The 15,064-nt window shown below is 38.3% G+C and overlaps 2 protein-coding genes across 7 annotated transcripts in view; one reads left to right on the top strand and one right to left on the bottom strand.

Moving 5' to 3' along the window:
* The window catches only part of LOC129238506 (ribosomal protein S6 kinase 2 beta), a 36,492-nt gene that overhangs the window by 20,657 nt on the left and 771 nt on the right, over positions 1-15,064 (top strand). The window lies entirely within an intron of this gene.
* On the bottom strand, positions 9,431-13,491 carry LOC129238507 (protein phosphatase 1H). 6 transcript variants are annotated; one of them, XM_054873552.1, is made up of 6 exons: positions 12,208-13,491; positions 11,237-11,972; positions 11,004-11,172; positions 10,252-10,932; positions 9,889-10,023; positions 9,431-9,841 (listed from the first exon to the last, which is right to left on the bottom strand). In XM_054873552.1, exons 1-5 carry the CDS (start codon positions 12,567-12,569, stop codon positions 9,911-9,913), a joined length of 2,061 nt encoding a protein of 686 aa, XP_054729527.1. In that variant the 5' UTR covers positions 12,570-13,491; the 3' UTR covers positions 9,431-9,841; positions 9,889-9,910. The 6 variants fall into 6 exon arrangements, 4 of the variants coding, with proteins under 4 accessions (XP_054729527.1, XP_054729526.1, XP_054729525.1 ...); XM_054873551.1 differs by having other exon boundaries at positions 9,431-9,834; XR_008581793.1 differs by lacking the exon at positions 9,431-9,841 and adding an exon at positions 10,114-10,197 and having other exon boundaries at positions 9,910-10,023; positions 12,208-13,490.

The following is a 15,064-nucleotide window of genomic DNA, read 5'->3' as shown; positions in this document are numbered from 1 at the left end:
AGAAAAAATAAATGATTTTCCATTTCCTCTATGAATCCCTTCCCTATGGAAGAAGAGTCATCATCATCATCATATTGGCATTACAGTCCGGGGTGGATCATTGCCTCCTCTACAATACGTCCCCATTCTTCTCGGTTCAGCCCGCTTTCGCTCTACGTTGTGATTAACGTTCGCATATCATCTTCTACGTCTTGCAATCATTGTCACCTTGGCCGGCCTCCCCTTCTCGCTTCTTTAAGATTTGCTGCAAAAACTTTTTTGGTCGCGCTTAGGACGTGCCCATACCACCGTAATCTTTGCGACTTTATAAACCGCGTTACATTTCGTCCCGCGATTAAAGCACTAAGCTCGTGGTAACATCGTATACGGTATGTAACGTCTTCTAATCGTATAGGACCGGATGTTTTTTCTGAGAATTTTTCTTTCAAATCGCATCAGCAAATTGACGTCATTAACTTTAAGGAACCAGGAAAGAAACCGTCTTATTATAGTTTTGTACATCTGGAGCTTTTGTTCCTTTGATATCAATGAAGACTTCAAAAGTTTAATATAGCCAAAGTATGATCTGTTAGTTGCCTGAGTACGGTCTTGTGTTGATAAGGACGGATCCGTTATTTATGCTAAATACTACGCCTAAGTACAATATTTAGTCATAAATGACATACAACATATTTAAGTTAAGTTGTTGTTGTAGCAGTTGCCAGTACCGAAAATCAATATCGTCTTCGTCAGCAAATGAGAAAAATGCACCCGCTGTGTGATCCATCGTTAGGTCACTGTCGAACCCGATGAAGCACAACTACAAAGTGGCCATCACCTTTAACAGTTGCACTTTGTCGAACTCGAAGAGATGTTCGAGCTATTTTAGCCGACTATTCACATTGCATCCTCCGGCAGACAGATTCAAGCGCCGTGCCACCAGACGGCTGCACAAACTGACGAACGACAGTGCGCCACTTACTTTCTCCTGTGGTGAAGTTCAGAGGGCCTATCAACAAAACCAAACCATCTAAAGCGATTGGCTCTGACGGACTTAACAAATTGATGCTGAAGCACCTGGGTCCATTGGGAGTAGGATTTCTTACAAGGGTTTTCAATCTGTCCTTGGCCACTTACATTATTCTTGTCAAGTGGAAAGCAGAGAGAGTGGTGCCGCTACTGAAACCTGAGAAACCCGCCAACCAAGGCGAATTTTATCGGCCGATAACTCTCCTTTCCCCAGTAGTGAGGACACTGGAAGCCCTCCTACTCCCACTCTTTACGAAACACCTGGTCCCAGCCCCACATTGGTATGGTTTCCGATGAGTGCACAGCCCCACCACAGTACTCACCGTCATTATCGCCCAGATAAACCGCGGGCTTAACCAAAACCCCCCTGCAAGAGGACTGCGTTGGACTTGAAGAGGTTTTTCGATACTGTCAGCCATTCCACGCTACAAGATGATATTTTTTAGTCGACACTCCCGCCAGGGCTGAAGAGGTGATCCGCCAACTATCTGAGCGGTCGTCACTCGTCAGTGATTTTTCGGAGACAAGCATCCAAACAAAGTGTTCCGCAGGATGGTGCCCTTTCACCCTTGCTGTTCAACTTGTCTCTATCGAAGCTCCCCTAACTACCAAAGGGAGTATCCCTGGTCTCATACGCTGACGACTGCACGATAGTAGGCTGCTGGGCTAATATGGGCGTGTGAAGTGCTGCCACTACTAAGGAAAGGAGAAATATCGCATGTCATACCCTCTTGGTTGACGAAATACTCGGCTGTGTGTCTACCTGCTTGATACATTTCAGGCAAAATTTGGAGTCAAAAAGATCGCTGAACTCAATCCACACCCTAAAATTTTAATAGATATGCGATTATCCGATATTTGGTTTGCAAAGAAATTGGCTTGGGACAGGAGTCGGCAATTTTTTGAGTCGGAAGAGTCAAAAATTACAATTTATAAAATTTCAAAGTGTTTAAAGAGCCACAATATGTTTTCTGGCCAACATTTAATAGTACTCCAACTTGTTTTTAAACTCTACAAATTTTCCACTCCACAAAGCTTTACTTTTTAAATCGATCAGCTGCATTTCTAGAGATCCAGTATCAATTCCAGATAGCTCCATGTGGATGTGGCTACTATTTGTGTTGACAGAATTTACTATGAATCGTAGGGTGGTTTTGTTGGTTTTGAATTGCTCAGATTTGCTGCCAAATTCACCTCTAATTTTTCCAATAACTGTGCTGAAGTAACTCGTGTCAAAAGTTGCACGGATATTATTGCACTGATTTTTGAAAATAGAAATTGAAATGGAAGTTGTTGTTGTTGTAGTAGCATAAGTATTCCCTATACATATACGGGGAATGCTGTTGAAGTGACAGTTCTTGGCTGGATATCAGAGACCTGCATGGCTCACTGTTTTCTTGAGTTCTTCATACGCTAAATTTCTTGCTCACATTCAGTCAATTGAACCAAAATATTTGGTCAAGTGCAGTCAGCTCATGCAGGCGAACGCGTAGTTCAGCTCAGTCAACACGTATGTATGATCTAATGTCTTCGGCTCAAATCTAATCATTGAGCAAAAAGCAGCATTGAATGAAATTAGCATCGGCCTTTGCGTTCAAACGATCAAACTTGTTCAAAGAAGTAATTGTCATTATTGTAAATAGCACATGTTCGAGCAAACGAGCGTTGGCGTACAATGTGCGCTGTAAATTGCGTTTCGTATTTGAAAGGATTAGTTGGTTTCAGCCGTTGTAAAATAATGTCAAACGATTATTATAAGTTTTAAGAAAAAAAAAAACAAATATGAAAATATAGTGTCTTTGCTTTAAAATTTTGCTTTTACTTTGCTATCGTTACATGCAAAAACTCATGCGGGATCATACGTGTTCAAACCGGCTATAGAGCCCTTTTATTCTTGCTCAAAAAAATGAATGTACAGCCGAACGAGCAAATACCCGAAACGGCTGCTATGAAGACGATTGGTGATAACATCGGAGAGCTAAAACGCAGCACATGATTTGATTGAGCTGAAATAAACAGTGACAATAACTTATTTGAACAAGTTCGATCGTTTGAACGCAAAGGCCTGTTTTTTTGTTCAAGCGAAGCGTATGAATGTTTTACACTCAACCGGTGCAGGTCTCTGCTGGATATATGTAAATTAGGGCCGCTCCGGTTACGTAGAACCAACTCTCGCGGGCACGAAAAAATTAAATAATTTACCGCTATGAATATTTATGAATATCTGCAAAAAGAATTAATTCTTCTACAAAACAAATCAATTCTTCTACCTAAACATAGGTTGGATTCCCCTTTCCTTGCAGTTTTAGATTCAGCTCGTGTGATTTCGCTGTGATATCAACCATAAAGTAAAATTTTTGTAACCATTTGTCGTTCTCTAATTCAAGGTGATTACTGTCCTTTTCATTTAGGAATTTATTTATTCCATTCAAGCACAAAGCAAAACGTTTCAACACTCTACCTTTGAAGAGCCAACGCACGTTATTGTGAAGAAGGAAGTTGGAATACTGAGTCTTCACTTCGTTTAAGAATTCTTTACAGTCTGCGCCTACAAGTGGCTAAAAGATGGAATCGATGGCTAATTCTCGTTAATCGGATCGGAACGATTATAAAATTTTTTTTTTTTTATAAAGTAAATAGTATTTGCGTATGGAACTAAAGAGTCGCAACTTCATATCCAAAGAGCCGCATGTGGTTCGCGCCGCAGGTTGCCGACCACTGGCTTAGCAGTTAGAGTGGATATTAATGTGAAAAATTTTAGTGAATTTAATTTTATTAAAAACCCTCATCCTATCAACCATTAATTACGGTCTCGCTGTTTATGGATTACACGGCAAACAAAATCTAAAGGTGCTTGCTGCCCCCTACCATGCCGCAGTGCGCGGATCCATACGCGCGTTTCCTACATCGCCCATAAAGGCCATTCTTGCCGAATCGGGCCTTCCGTCTCTATACGACAACATGGAGGACAAAATATTCAGGCTCTATCCAAAACTTACTCTAAGCCTCAACCTGCTTATTGGCAAAGACTTTCAATCTTTCAACCTTCTTATTGGCAAAGACTTTTCATCAATACACACATGCGCCTTATTTGCTAAACATGCGGAACTGCCCTCTAAACTACACACTCTGCGGTACACTAATCACCCACCGTGGGCGGTTAGCAAAAAATCTTATCAACGACCTAGTTAATTTACGGAAAGATAATACTCCAAACGCCATTTACAGGGCCAAGTTCTCCGAATCTATCGCAGACTACAAATTTAACGGGTAGCAATTGGTTTTTACTGACGGGTCAAAAGGATCCCACACTTCTTACGCAGTGGTAAAGGAAAATCAGGAGGTTATCGTGTACGGCCTTCTATTTTCATACTGCTCTATTTTCACCGTTGAAGCAATCGCAATATTACAAGCCGTTCAATACTGCGCCAAAAGTAAGGGTAAACATATAATTTGCTTCGACAGTTTGTCCTGCTTCCATGCCATCAAAAATCACAAAAAATCAAGCAAAATAATCGACAGTATTAAAAACATACTAATTACCCATCGGAGTAGCATCAAAATTATGTGGATACCTGGGCACTCCGGCATCCAGGGTAACACACTGGCAGATACAATTGCCAAAGACATGTCCATTACACCAACAGTCACATCAGAAGTCATCCTACCTAGCGACATATACCGACTTATTCATGAACAGAGGCACACTAAGTTACTTCGTGAATGGTCGTATTACAAACACCATTATTCGAACATTAACCCCAAACGTTCAAAACCTGCTTATCCATCATCCACACCCACCAACCACATTACCCCATACACACGACTCCGTATCGGGCACACCATAATTACTAGCGTACACCTATTATAGGGTAAGATATCCAACACCTGCCCCTTCTGCCAAGCAACAGTCAGTGTACATCATTTACTGGTATCCTGCCCAGAACTTGCTTCTCAAAGGCATCACCACTTCAGCAACACGGATCCTCTCCTACTTTTAAGAGAAGCCACTGAAGAAAACATTAAACAAATTTACAAATTTCTGAAGGACACCGACCTACTCCGTCGTATCTGATACAACTCACATCACCAGCCAGCCGAAAGCCTCTGCTGCTAGCGCTGCGTTTGCTTAAGTTAACTTATAATTTTATTATCATGTAAGCTTTTAAAAATAAAAAAATAAAAATAATTTTTTTTTTATTTCTTACAAGCCTACAAACGAGTTTTAAACGGGTGCACAGTGGTCCCGCCGCGTAGGAAGAGCGGTCATAAGAACTTTTGGCGTGATAAATGACTTTTTAGTATGTTTTTAAGTTGAGAAATGTTTTTATTTGTTAAAAAAACATTAAGACATATAAAAAGTAATATATATATATATAATAAGAATATATATAAGATATAATAATTATAATATATAATATAATAAAGTAATATATATTGTAATTAATATAAAAAGTCAAAGGAAAATTAGGTACACACATTTTTTATATAAAATTTTTTGTTTCGTTTAAAGTTTTGCATAAATCTTAAATTATAAACAATAATAGAAAAAAACATTAATTCCGAAAGGATGAGCATAAAGTATACTTTGATGCCAGTTAACTTATTCTTATTTATGAAAACAATAAAATATTCACTTCCCAAAAAGTTAATGTACTTAGAAATACAAAACTCTTAATTCAATAAATCTAAAACTTCTTTTGACATCATAGATTTCTTTTTACATGGTAGTTTTCGTAGACTAGATATAAATGGATCGGAATTAAGAAGAAGCCTGTGCAAAAGATCCGTGTTAGTTACAGTTCTTGAGTGCTTTCTGGTATTGTCACGTCTGAATTGATTCACTAATTTATTACATGATTCAGCTGCCTCCTCTGATAATTCTCCAATTGATAATAAACAATGATCGATTACCTCCGACCCATGAATGAGCACTTTATGAACTGATGCAGGTAAATTATACCATGAATATTTACTAACTAGAATTTTAGCAGTGTCTAGTGCGTATATTTTGAATTTATTCGAATTAGTTTTAAAAGCAGATGAAAGACATTGTAGGAGACAACTACATCTGTCTATAACGTGTTTGTATATTCCTGTGATTTCGGATGATATGGTTGAATGAAGGAAAAATTTTCGTGCTGTATTTCCATCATTAGAGTTGCCACTTCCTCCACATCGCGGTTTGTCAACTATCAAGCCTAATTGTTCTCTAAACTCCCTCTGAACAAATTCCTTTCTCTTAGCTAAAAGTGCTTTTTCCTCAGATGAACGTGCTTGCCACCTTTTAAATTCGATTCTATAAGAAACATGAATACAGTATTCAAAAAATCGAATCCAAGAATGCAGGGGTGATAAACCAAATTCAAATCTACTGGAGTTTACTTGTTTGTTTCTACACTTTTCTAAGTCATTCATTTCTTTAGGTGTCGCACCACAAATATAACATTTACTCGTAGATGAGTCACTAAGAGCACAGCACACTTTACCATCAACCATAGTTAATTGTAAAGAATGACTTACTTTATAACTATGGTTATCAATTTTAACAACAGTCGGATTTAAGTCACTAATAGCTTTTTTAAAATACTCTTCTTCTTGAACACAAAGAGCTTTAGTTTCTTTAGCAAATTGAAAACGCATAGGCCGACAAAACCTTGTGAACGATGGGCGAGGGTTTTTCCAAATTATCTTATCTGGGTCAGAGGTAATCAATTTACAAATTAATTTCAAGGGTACATAGGATGTAACAATTAAACTTCCATCTTCCGTTCTCGGATCAGAAAAACTTTGCTTGTATTCGCTATCTCCAGTGCTGCCATCGAAACCCCATTTACCTACTAATTCATACTCAGTGCAACTTGATTCAGATATATTTACCAATACTGGTTTTTGAGATTCGATAATTCGAGAGCATGTGTGGTCCAACAAACATTGTAAATTAATTTCGGCAGATGATTCTGTAACGCCAATTCCTGTTGGGTAAAACCATTTTTTTTGGGTCAAGAACTTTTTTATAAGATGGTAAAGCGTTAGGCAATTTTGAATGAATAAAGTCTCTTAATATATTAACAAATTAACCAGTTAACCAATTACTGTACTTGGCAATCAGCCTTGTTTTTGATCTTTGCACTTTTTTCCAGTATCGAGAAATCCGTGAACAGATCCAAGAAACACGATTTTCAACGTCTTCTAAGGTTAAATTCTCAGAGTTTGGTAAAGCTTGAATTATGTTCTTCAGTACGTGGCGACATCTATCAACATCATTATTAATGCTATTGTAACATAACCACGTGCCCAGAATATGCATGCGCGTAAATGAACACTTCAAATTTACACCTAAAACAAAAAAAATCTTTATCAACAATTTTGGTAGAATCACATTTTTCAAAATCCTACACATAGGTACAGATTAGACCCTATATCAAGCGCAGTCGCAGGTCATCGCACTTGGAAATTATTTTTCCTTAAAGAGGACATACGTAAGAATATTTTAATGTGTGTTTCATTTGTGCAGATTCGTGTGAACTTAGTTAAAACTTTACAAACTTCTTATAAAAAAAAATACCAGTCTAACGGTTAGACGCGATAGAAGTGAAACCTTCCGTAAAACAAACTGAGAGAGAATGAGACGAAAGCAGCATTAGGAGCGGGATAATTATAGGTTCATTATAATACTACTACCAAAGTATAAAGTTTATATTTTATTTTCTTCATTTTATTATTATTCATCCTCAATGTTTTCAATTTCAACAAATGATACGAGTGGCTTATGATAGCTAAAATATGATACAAATGCTTTGGTTTCGATGTTGTCAACATATCTTTGAAATACCGCGTCAATTGTTGTTCTTGATCGTGTTGTCGATTCAGTTCGATTGTTACACATTTTTAAATTGAATGTTGTATTGAGAACGTCAATTAAAGGAACCGCTGTGTCCAATGCAAAATTTACGTTAAAATCGCCACTTAAAATCATTGGAACTTTATCATAATCTTTTCTAAGTATCCGCGATACTTCTGGTGTATACTTTATTAAATTTTCGTGAATGAATTCCGTGATGCTATTTATTGATTTTTTTTCTGTCGATATTCACGACACTTTTCTGCATTATTTTTCGGCATAATTGCGGTAAATATTTAAAAATGAAAATATTTACGAATATAAAAATACACACGCGGTTGCTATTATGAGCGTCCCCAGCAAAACCTGCGTGACCGAAACTCTAACACAATTACATTTTTTTGAATGTTACAAACACATATGCACGCAGGTTTTGCTGGGGCGTGACCGAAACTCTAACAATTACACATATGCACTCGTATTTGTTTGAAAATCGACTTTTTTTTTTTGGTTCTCCGTCACCTTTGGAAAATGTGTAAACAGTAAGCAAACTTTATTCATATATTTTTCCTCATTTTTGCATCAGTAAAATTAAACAAACGCCGTAGCCGAATGGGTTGGTGCGTGACTACTATTCAGAATTCACAGAGAGAACGTCAGTTCGAATCTCGGTGAAAACACCAAAATTAAGGAAAACTATTTTTCTAATAGCGCTCACCCCTCAGCAGGCAATGGCAAAACACCGAGTGTATTTCTGCCATGAAAAAAAGCTCCTCATAAACATATCATAAAATAAAATAAAATAACTGTATAAAAACATTTTTTTTCTTGTGATTCGAACCAAGGATTTTGGATCGGAAGCTCACATTGCTAGCCGCTCGGCTATCGCGCCATGCTGTCGGCGCTGGCCTAAAAGTTATTTAGTTCGTCGCTACGTTTATATCAACATATAATATAACGCTTCGTAGCCAAGAGTGTCGCTTTTTTCGTTTCACTTTTTCTCAAATCGCTCCCAACGATTCTAAAGAGGTTTTCACTTCAAAAATAAACGGCAAATTTTAAAGTACGTATTTCGTACGGTCTGAAAACCTATTAAATAATAATTAAAAAAGATAACAAAACGTTCAACATGTCGTACATACCTTCAACTTGAATTTCCATTGTACAACAGGTCATAAACACAGTAATGCTTAGAAAAATAACACTTCCCGGAACGGCGTAAGTACGGAGCGGAGACCACGCTAACTATCACTTTTCAAATTCTCTTACTTTGGAGGCACAATTACAAGTGAATTGTTTGTGCAGTTGAAATTTCTTTTATACTCTAAGTTACTATGACTAATGAACTAACATTTAGCTAAATATTGTTGCATAATTTTAACATGACTATTCTCATCCAATGTCCTATGGCGGAACCACTGTGGGGTGATTCAAGTCAAACGAAAAATGTGTTAAATAAATGAGCTAAATATTTTCAACCTTTAATCTAAAATACTAAAATTAGTCTAAAATACCAAAATAACCCAGCCATTTTTTTTTCTTAATAAAACTATAATTCTATTCTTTTGAAAATCATGAATTATTACATTTTTTATTGAACAATATTAAAATGTTTATAAATTTTTCTCACATTTGTAGTGTTAAGTTGAATTTTCAATTTATAAATGACTTTCATCTCTACTCAGTATAAAGATTTAAGTTCGCATGGTAGCGGGTTGGGGCTAGAGCCGATTTGTGACCTTAAATGCGGCCATAAGATACGCAGGTGTACGTAAACAAAATAAATTATTATGTTCATATTATCGATTATTAGTTTCTCTCTGGTAATGATTCATAAACTTTCACTTGCTAAATTTCACTTCCGCAACATTGCGCTACTTTTTTGACGTTTCATTTACTTCGCTTTTTACGTTACTTCGCGTACTTCTCATACTTGATTTCTTTATTTAAGTGCGTTTCTTTTTGCTAGTTAAGTTTGCTGTCTATGTACTAATTATTAATTATTTATTTATTTAGTATAAAATATATACGCTAACCTAAGCGTACGCTTTTGTTTTCTCAACGCTTATCTTTGCGATTACGATTGCGATGTTGTTGATGTTGCTGTTGCTGTTGGTGCTGCTTTGATTTCTCTTCTTGATTCGTCTTCTCCTGAATTGTGGCAAACGTTCCTGGAATAACATATAGAGAGGGAGAGAGAGAGAGAGAGAGAGAACGAGTGAAATAGGGAGATGAATAATGTCATCAACAATGCACTGTACATCTTCTTTTACGTTAGCCACTTGCTATGAAAAATTTGAGCCTCTTCAGCGCATCGGCAAGCGCCCTCTGCACTTATTCGAAGCCTTTAAAAGACAAAAAGCGTTGAGTAACTGCTACTGACTAAATATTTCACGCACCTGTTTCCTCCTTTTTATCATCTTCCGCCTGCTCAATAGCATCCAAGGTAGATATTGCCGCAGTCAGCTCATTTTCGATCAATTCATTCATATCGTTTGCCGTCATTGTTAAGCCAACTTTGCTTGCTTCAGAATTGGCCAATTGCGCTTGTTCGCCATTTTCGGATTTTTTATGTACATCCTCTTCTATCTCAACAGTGGCCTGTGCTTGTTGTCTATTCACTTCTACAACCACTTCTTCCTCTTCCTCCTCGTCGTGTCCTATTTCTACTTGTGCTTTTGTCACGCCATTCACCAATGTCTCATCCTCACACGCTTCGGTGGCGCTTTGTGTCATCTTAGCGCGTCGCTCTTTAAGCTCTTTTTGCAATTGTACACACTTCTTTTCCCATTCGGCAGCCTCTTTGTAATACTGATAGACGGGAATCACAATCACTGAGATATCGTCAACTGTTGCAGCAGCTTTGCTGTCGGCCAAACGCCAATGACCCGAATCATTGATTTTACCACGCGCTCGCGCCACCAATTCCTGTGCTACCATTGTGTAGCGGTGCTCTTCTGTAGGGTATTTGGTCAGTGTTTGAAAAACGGTGCGTGCTACTGCCTCATTCTCGGAAACATCCCATAGACCGTCGGTGGCCATAACCAGTATGCCATAGTCACCATCCTCGTTATTTTCCCCTAAAAAGAAAATTTGTACATTTTACACGGGTATGATTGAGTTTTACTTTGTTGCTGCTTGCACAACTCGCCTGGAATGCTGACGATTTTGGAAAGGTCGCGCACAACCACTTCCGGATGGGGCGTCAGAAATGGTTTGATTTTGGTGCCTGTACTGATGGCCAAGAGATCATGATCGCCGAATCCACGTGTTACGCCCAGTGTGCCCAACAATCGGCTACGCTTTCCTTCGCCCGTCACCTGCAAATACAACAACAACGTGGGTAAAAAAATGCATGCAATGTAAACGAACGCATGCACTCACCACTGGCATTCGCAAATCTTCGCTGGTCAATGTCTTGTAAGTCCAACCTTTCATGGTGCCTTGACGGCAAAGTATGCGCTGACCCAAATCCTTTGCGTTTGGTCTTTTTGAATACTCCATGGCGGTATACTGCTCCCCTATCAAATGTGGCACCAAGAGTGCTACTGTGAGCAAGCGTTGCCTCTCCGTCTCGGGAGTGTGATCGAATGAAAACGGCACCGCAAAAACTTCCTGCGCATCGGCATTGCGCTCAGCACTAATCACCGACGTCGTACTAGTAGCCGACTTGTGTTTTTCATCATGCGCGGTGCCGCTTCTACGCTGACATAAGACGGCGCGACTGTCGCCAGCGTTAGCCACAAACAGCTTACCATTGATGAACAGCGCAACGCAAGCTGTGCAACCGCCAGCATCCCGATACCGATTACGATCTTGTGCAATTAATGCATCCATACTGAAAAAAGCGCTTTCAAGTGCACCAATAATGAGGTCATCCTTGGAGACGCGCCGATGTAATTGACTGGGATGCAGGAAGCCACTATTTGGATTTGCATTGACTGACTCCTCATCCGGACGAAGTAGTAGTTCTAAGCAATCCACCAGTTTTTCATGTAGAATATGGTGGAATTGATGCGAGGCCGCCAAAGCGGCACCATAGCCGGCGTGGCCATCAAAAATGCCATAATACGTGTATGGTAAGCCTGGGTGGCTATGAGTCGGGTCAGAAAGTACTCGCCTAAGGGTTTGAAAAAAGAAAAACAAAAACTCAAATTTTACTTATTTTACAATGGAAAATGGATCACCTTATCGCTTCAGTTACTTTGGTGTTAAAACTATGCAAATGCTTGTGGAATTAGGTATACAAAGCAAACTGATAAGCGTTGACTCAGCATTCTGTTTAACGTTGTAACACAAGCGATAAGCTGTTTTTGATCCATTTTCTTGCCTATTCCATAAGTATTTGAACTTGCCTGCAAAAGGCTGCCTGGTCTTCATTCCACTCCGATTTGCCGGAATTCACGCACTCTGCGTAGCCAGTGCCCCAAGGCAGTAAGTAGATGTCCCGTGGCACAATGATGGGGCGTACATTGTGGTCGGCAGAGGCGCGCAATTCGTCGATTGTCAAGAGTTGCAGAAATGGCGGACGTGCATACGCGAATTTGTCGCGTTTATTCTGTTGATGAGCCATTCGCATCTGGTAATTTGATGCAGCGCTGATTATGCCACCACGATGTAGCTGATGGCTGGGCGCTGATGGCAGCGGTGGTATATCCGGCGCAATTACCGAAATCAATCGGTTTTTGATATTGGTTATGCTGAACATATTAGACATCTCTGCGCCAGTGGCAAGCGATGTTCTAAAAAAAACTGAACTGAGTTTATGGAATGTGAGCCACTGGAAGCTATCCGATATGTTAACAGCTGCTTATTTAGTGGTGACCAGAGTAGTAGTTACAACAGCAGTTACTTGTAATTTTTGTTGACAATAACGCTCCTCGCCAGCGCAGCAATTAAATCTCTCACTTGCACACGCAAAAGTGAGCTATCAAACTATTGTTAAAGATCACAGGGCCGATAGAAAATCGCACCAATTCCTTTGTTGTCTGTTTATGTTCGCTACGTAACTGGATGCTCGCAACGTTTCCCCTTCCACTTTCGCGCGTTTACTTAGTACCACAATGAATGTTTTTGTTCTCGACACCTTTTACATTGCTCGTAGCTTTGTCACTACGTTGTCCACTTTTCGTTGTTCGCCAACCAACCACTGCTACTGCTATTGCTGCTGCTGCCACCACGTCCGTGTTTGTTGTTTCGTCAGCGTACGCAGAAATCAATAATCCACCGCAGATTTCCTAATCTCTTTAACATTGGTGAGCACAGCAGCTACAAAGTTTATCGTGTTTTTCATCAAAATTGAAGATATAAACAAATTTTATTGGTAAAATATTTGTTTTCTTTCTAGTATACTGCCTTAAGCAACTTTTCACTTCGCTGAATATTTCGTGTTTCTTAATTTTCTTCTCTTTTTTGTTTTTACATTGCCAACGTTAAACGTCAAATTGCCATCAGCCACCGCGCAAGCTGTCGCTAGTGTCAAATACGCAGGTCTCTTTGCAAATTTTTAAAAAGCTCTTTATTATAACGGCAAAGCTTTTCTCAGTTGAGCTTTTCACTAGAATTTGATGTAGTATACATAGAAATTTTATACGAATTTTATTTATGAATATTTTTTATTTCGTTTAAAAACCGGAAATGGTGTAACAGAATTATTTTGACACATACACAGAAGAGAACGGATAATATTGATGTGCCATTTCGAAGTGTATTTGTATAGAGATATTTGTACGGATAGCAATAAAGTTAATAATTGGCTTTTGAAGAGCCGTGAGCCGTTTTGTATGCATGCGGGTACAATAATATAGTAAATTTGCAAGAAATTCATAAATTAATTAGAAACATATTTAAAATCGGTGGTTTTTCAGAGTTTCTGCTTTATTTTAATAAATAAATAGTTAAGTTTAATTGAATTAAGAATTTTGGAAGAAAATATTAAATGAAATAAAAAGCAATAAATAATATACGAAAGTCTGTAAACAGTTACAAAATGGCTACCCGATTAGAAGGTCGTGTAGACATTGCGAGTACAATAGAAATAAACAACTACATATACATACATACACGCCAATCTATCTAAAGAAACCGCAACGACATAAAAATAAATAAAATAACAAGACAATTTCGCTAAAGTTAATGCATATACTTTTTTTTATTTGTAACTTTTATTTAAATGGCGGGAAGTAATATGCTTCCAAGACAACATAAAAACATATGCAAAATTAAATGAAATTTAATTAGCAAATCAAATTTAATTAGCCAATGAAACAAAATAAAAATAAAAAAATGTATTTAATTTAAAAAATTAGATGACAGAAATCATAAAAAAAATAGAAGTTACCTTACAAGGCGCATTTATTAAAGGTGGTGGCACTAGTCCAACAACAAAATTTTGTACGTTTGATTGTCAAAGAAAAGTTTTGGCAATGTGGAAAATAAACAATGTATTCGCCTTGCTTTATTCTGGGCTGACAGCCACATGGACACGGCGAAAGTAAAAAAAGTGCGTTTAGCGTAGTACACATAACAGAAGTGAAACATTCAAAGCAGACAAAGAAAGAGGGAGAGACCCGAGAGAGAGTGAGAGAGAGAGAGAGAGAAAGAATATATATCTAAATGAATTCACAACATTTACAGAGAATACAAATAGACAAAATTTACAGAATACGGAGAAGGGTCGACCGGTGTAGGTAAACGCGGAACACAAACCGTGGCAACAACGTGCACTACTCCGAGCGTTTATCACCCGCACAAACGCAGCGATTCCAGGACCGCAGCCACGGCACAAATTACCGCAAGGCAATACCAAAAAATCCGACACCGGAATGGATAGCACTTTTTAGTACGCACAAGCACTAGCCAGGGAACGGAACTAAGCGCCAAAAAGTAGGCACCAAAAAAAACGCCTAAAAATTGGGGACAAAAAACGCCCCAAACAATAGGCATCAAGGAAATATAACGCCAAAAAGTAGGCACCAAAAATATATTTCCTACAAGTTTGCACCAACAAACAAGCACCAAAATGTAGGCAGTGTTATTTCTCACTAGGAATTAGCAACCACAAGGAAAAATTCAGGAAAAATAGCCTAAAGTGTATCTAAGATATATAATATAATATATAAGGTGTAGCTCTCTTTCTCCTTTTCCTCTACGTTATATCTTTTTTCCTTCTCGCGGAACGAAAATGCCTTGAAATTTTACTCTTCATTCTCG

The sequence above is a fragment of the Anastrepha obliqua genome, chromosome 2, assembly GCF_027943255.1.
Source record: "Anastrepha obliqua isolate idAnaObli1 chromosome 2, idAnaObli1_1.0, whole genome shotgun sequence".
Classification (NCBI taxonomy): Eukaryota; Metazoa; Arthropoda; class Insecta; order Diptera; family Tephritidae; genus Anastrepha; species Anastrepha obliqua.
This window is presented reverse-complemented; position numbering and strand designations above follow the sequence as displayed.

Coding starts and splice junctions, on each gene's coding strand:
- LOC129238507 (XM_054873550.1), bottom strand. CDS start 12,569: ATGTCTAATATGTTCAGCATAACCAATATCAAAAACCGATTGATTTCG. Junction 11,173..11,236: donor AAGATTTGCGAATGCCAGTG/GTGAGTGCATGC, acceptor TTGTATTTGCAG/GTGACGGGCGAAGGAAAGCG. Junction 10,024..10,251: donor TGATAAAAAGGAGGAAACAG/GTGCGTGAAATA, acceptor ATGTTATTCCAG/GAACGTTTGCCACAATTCAG.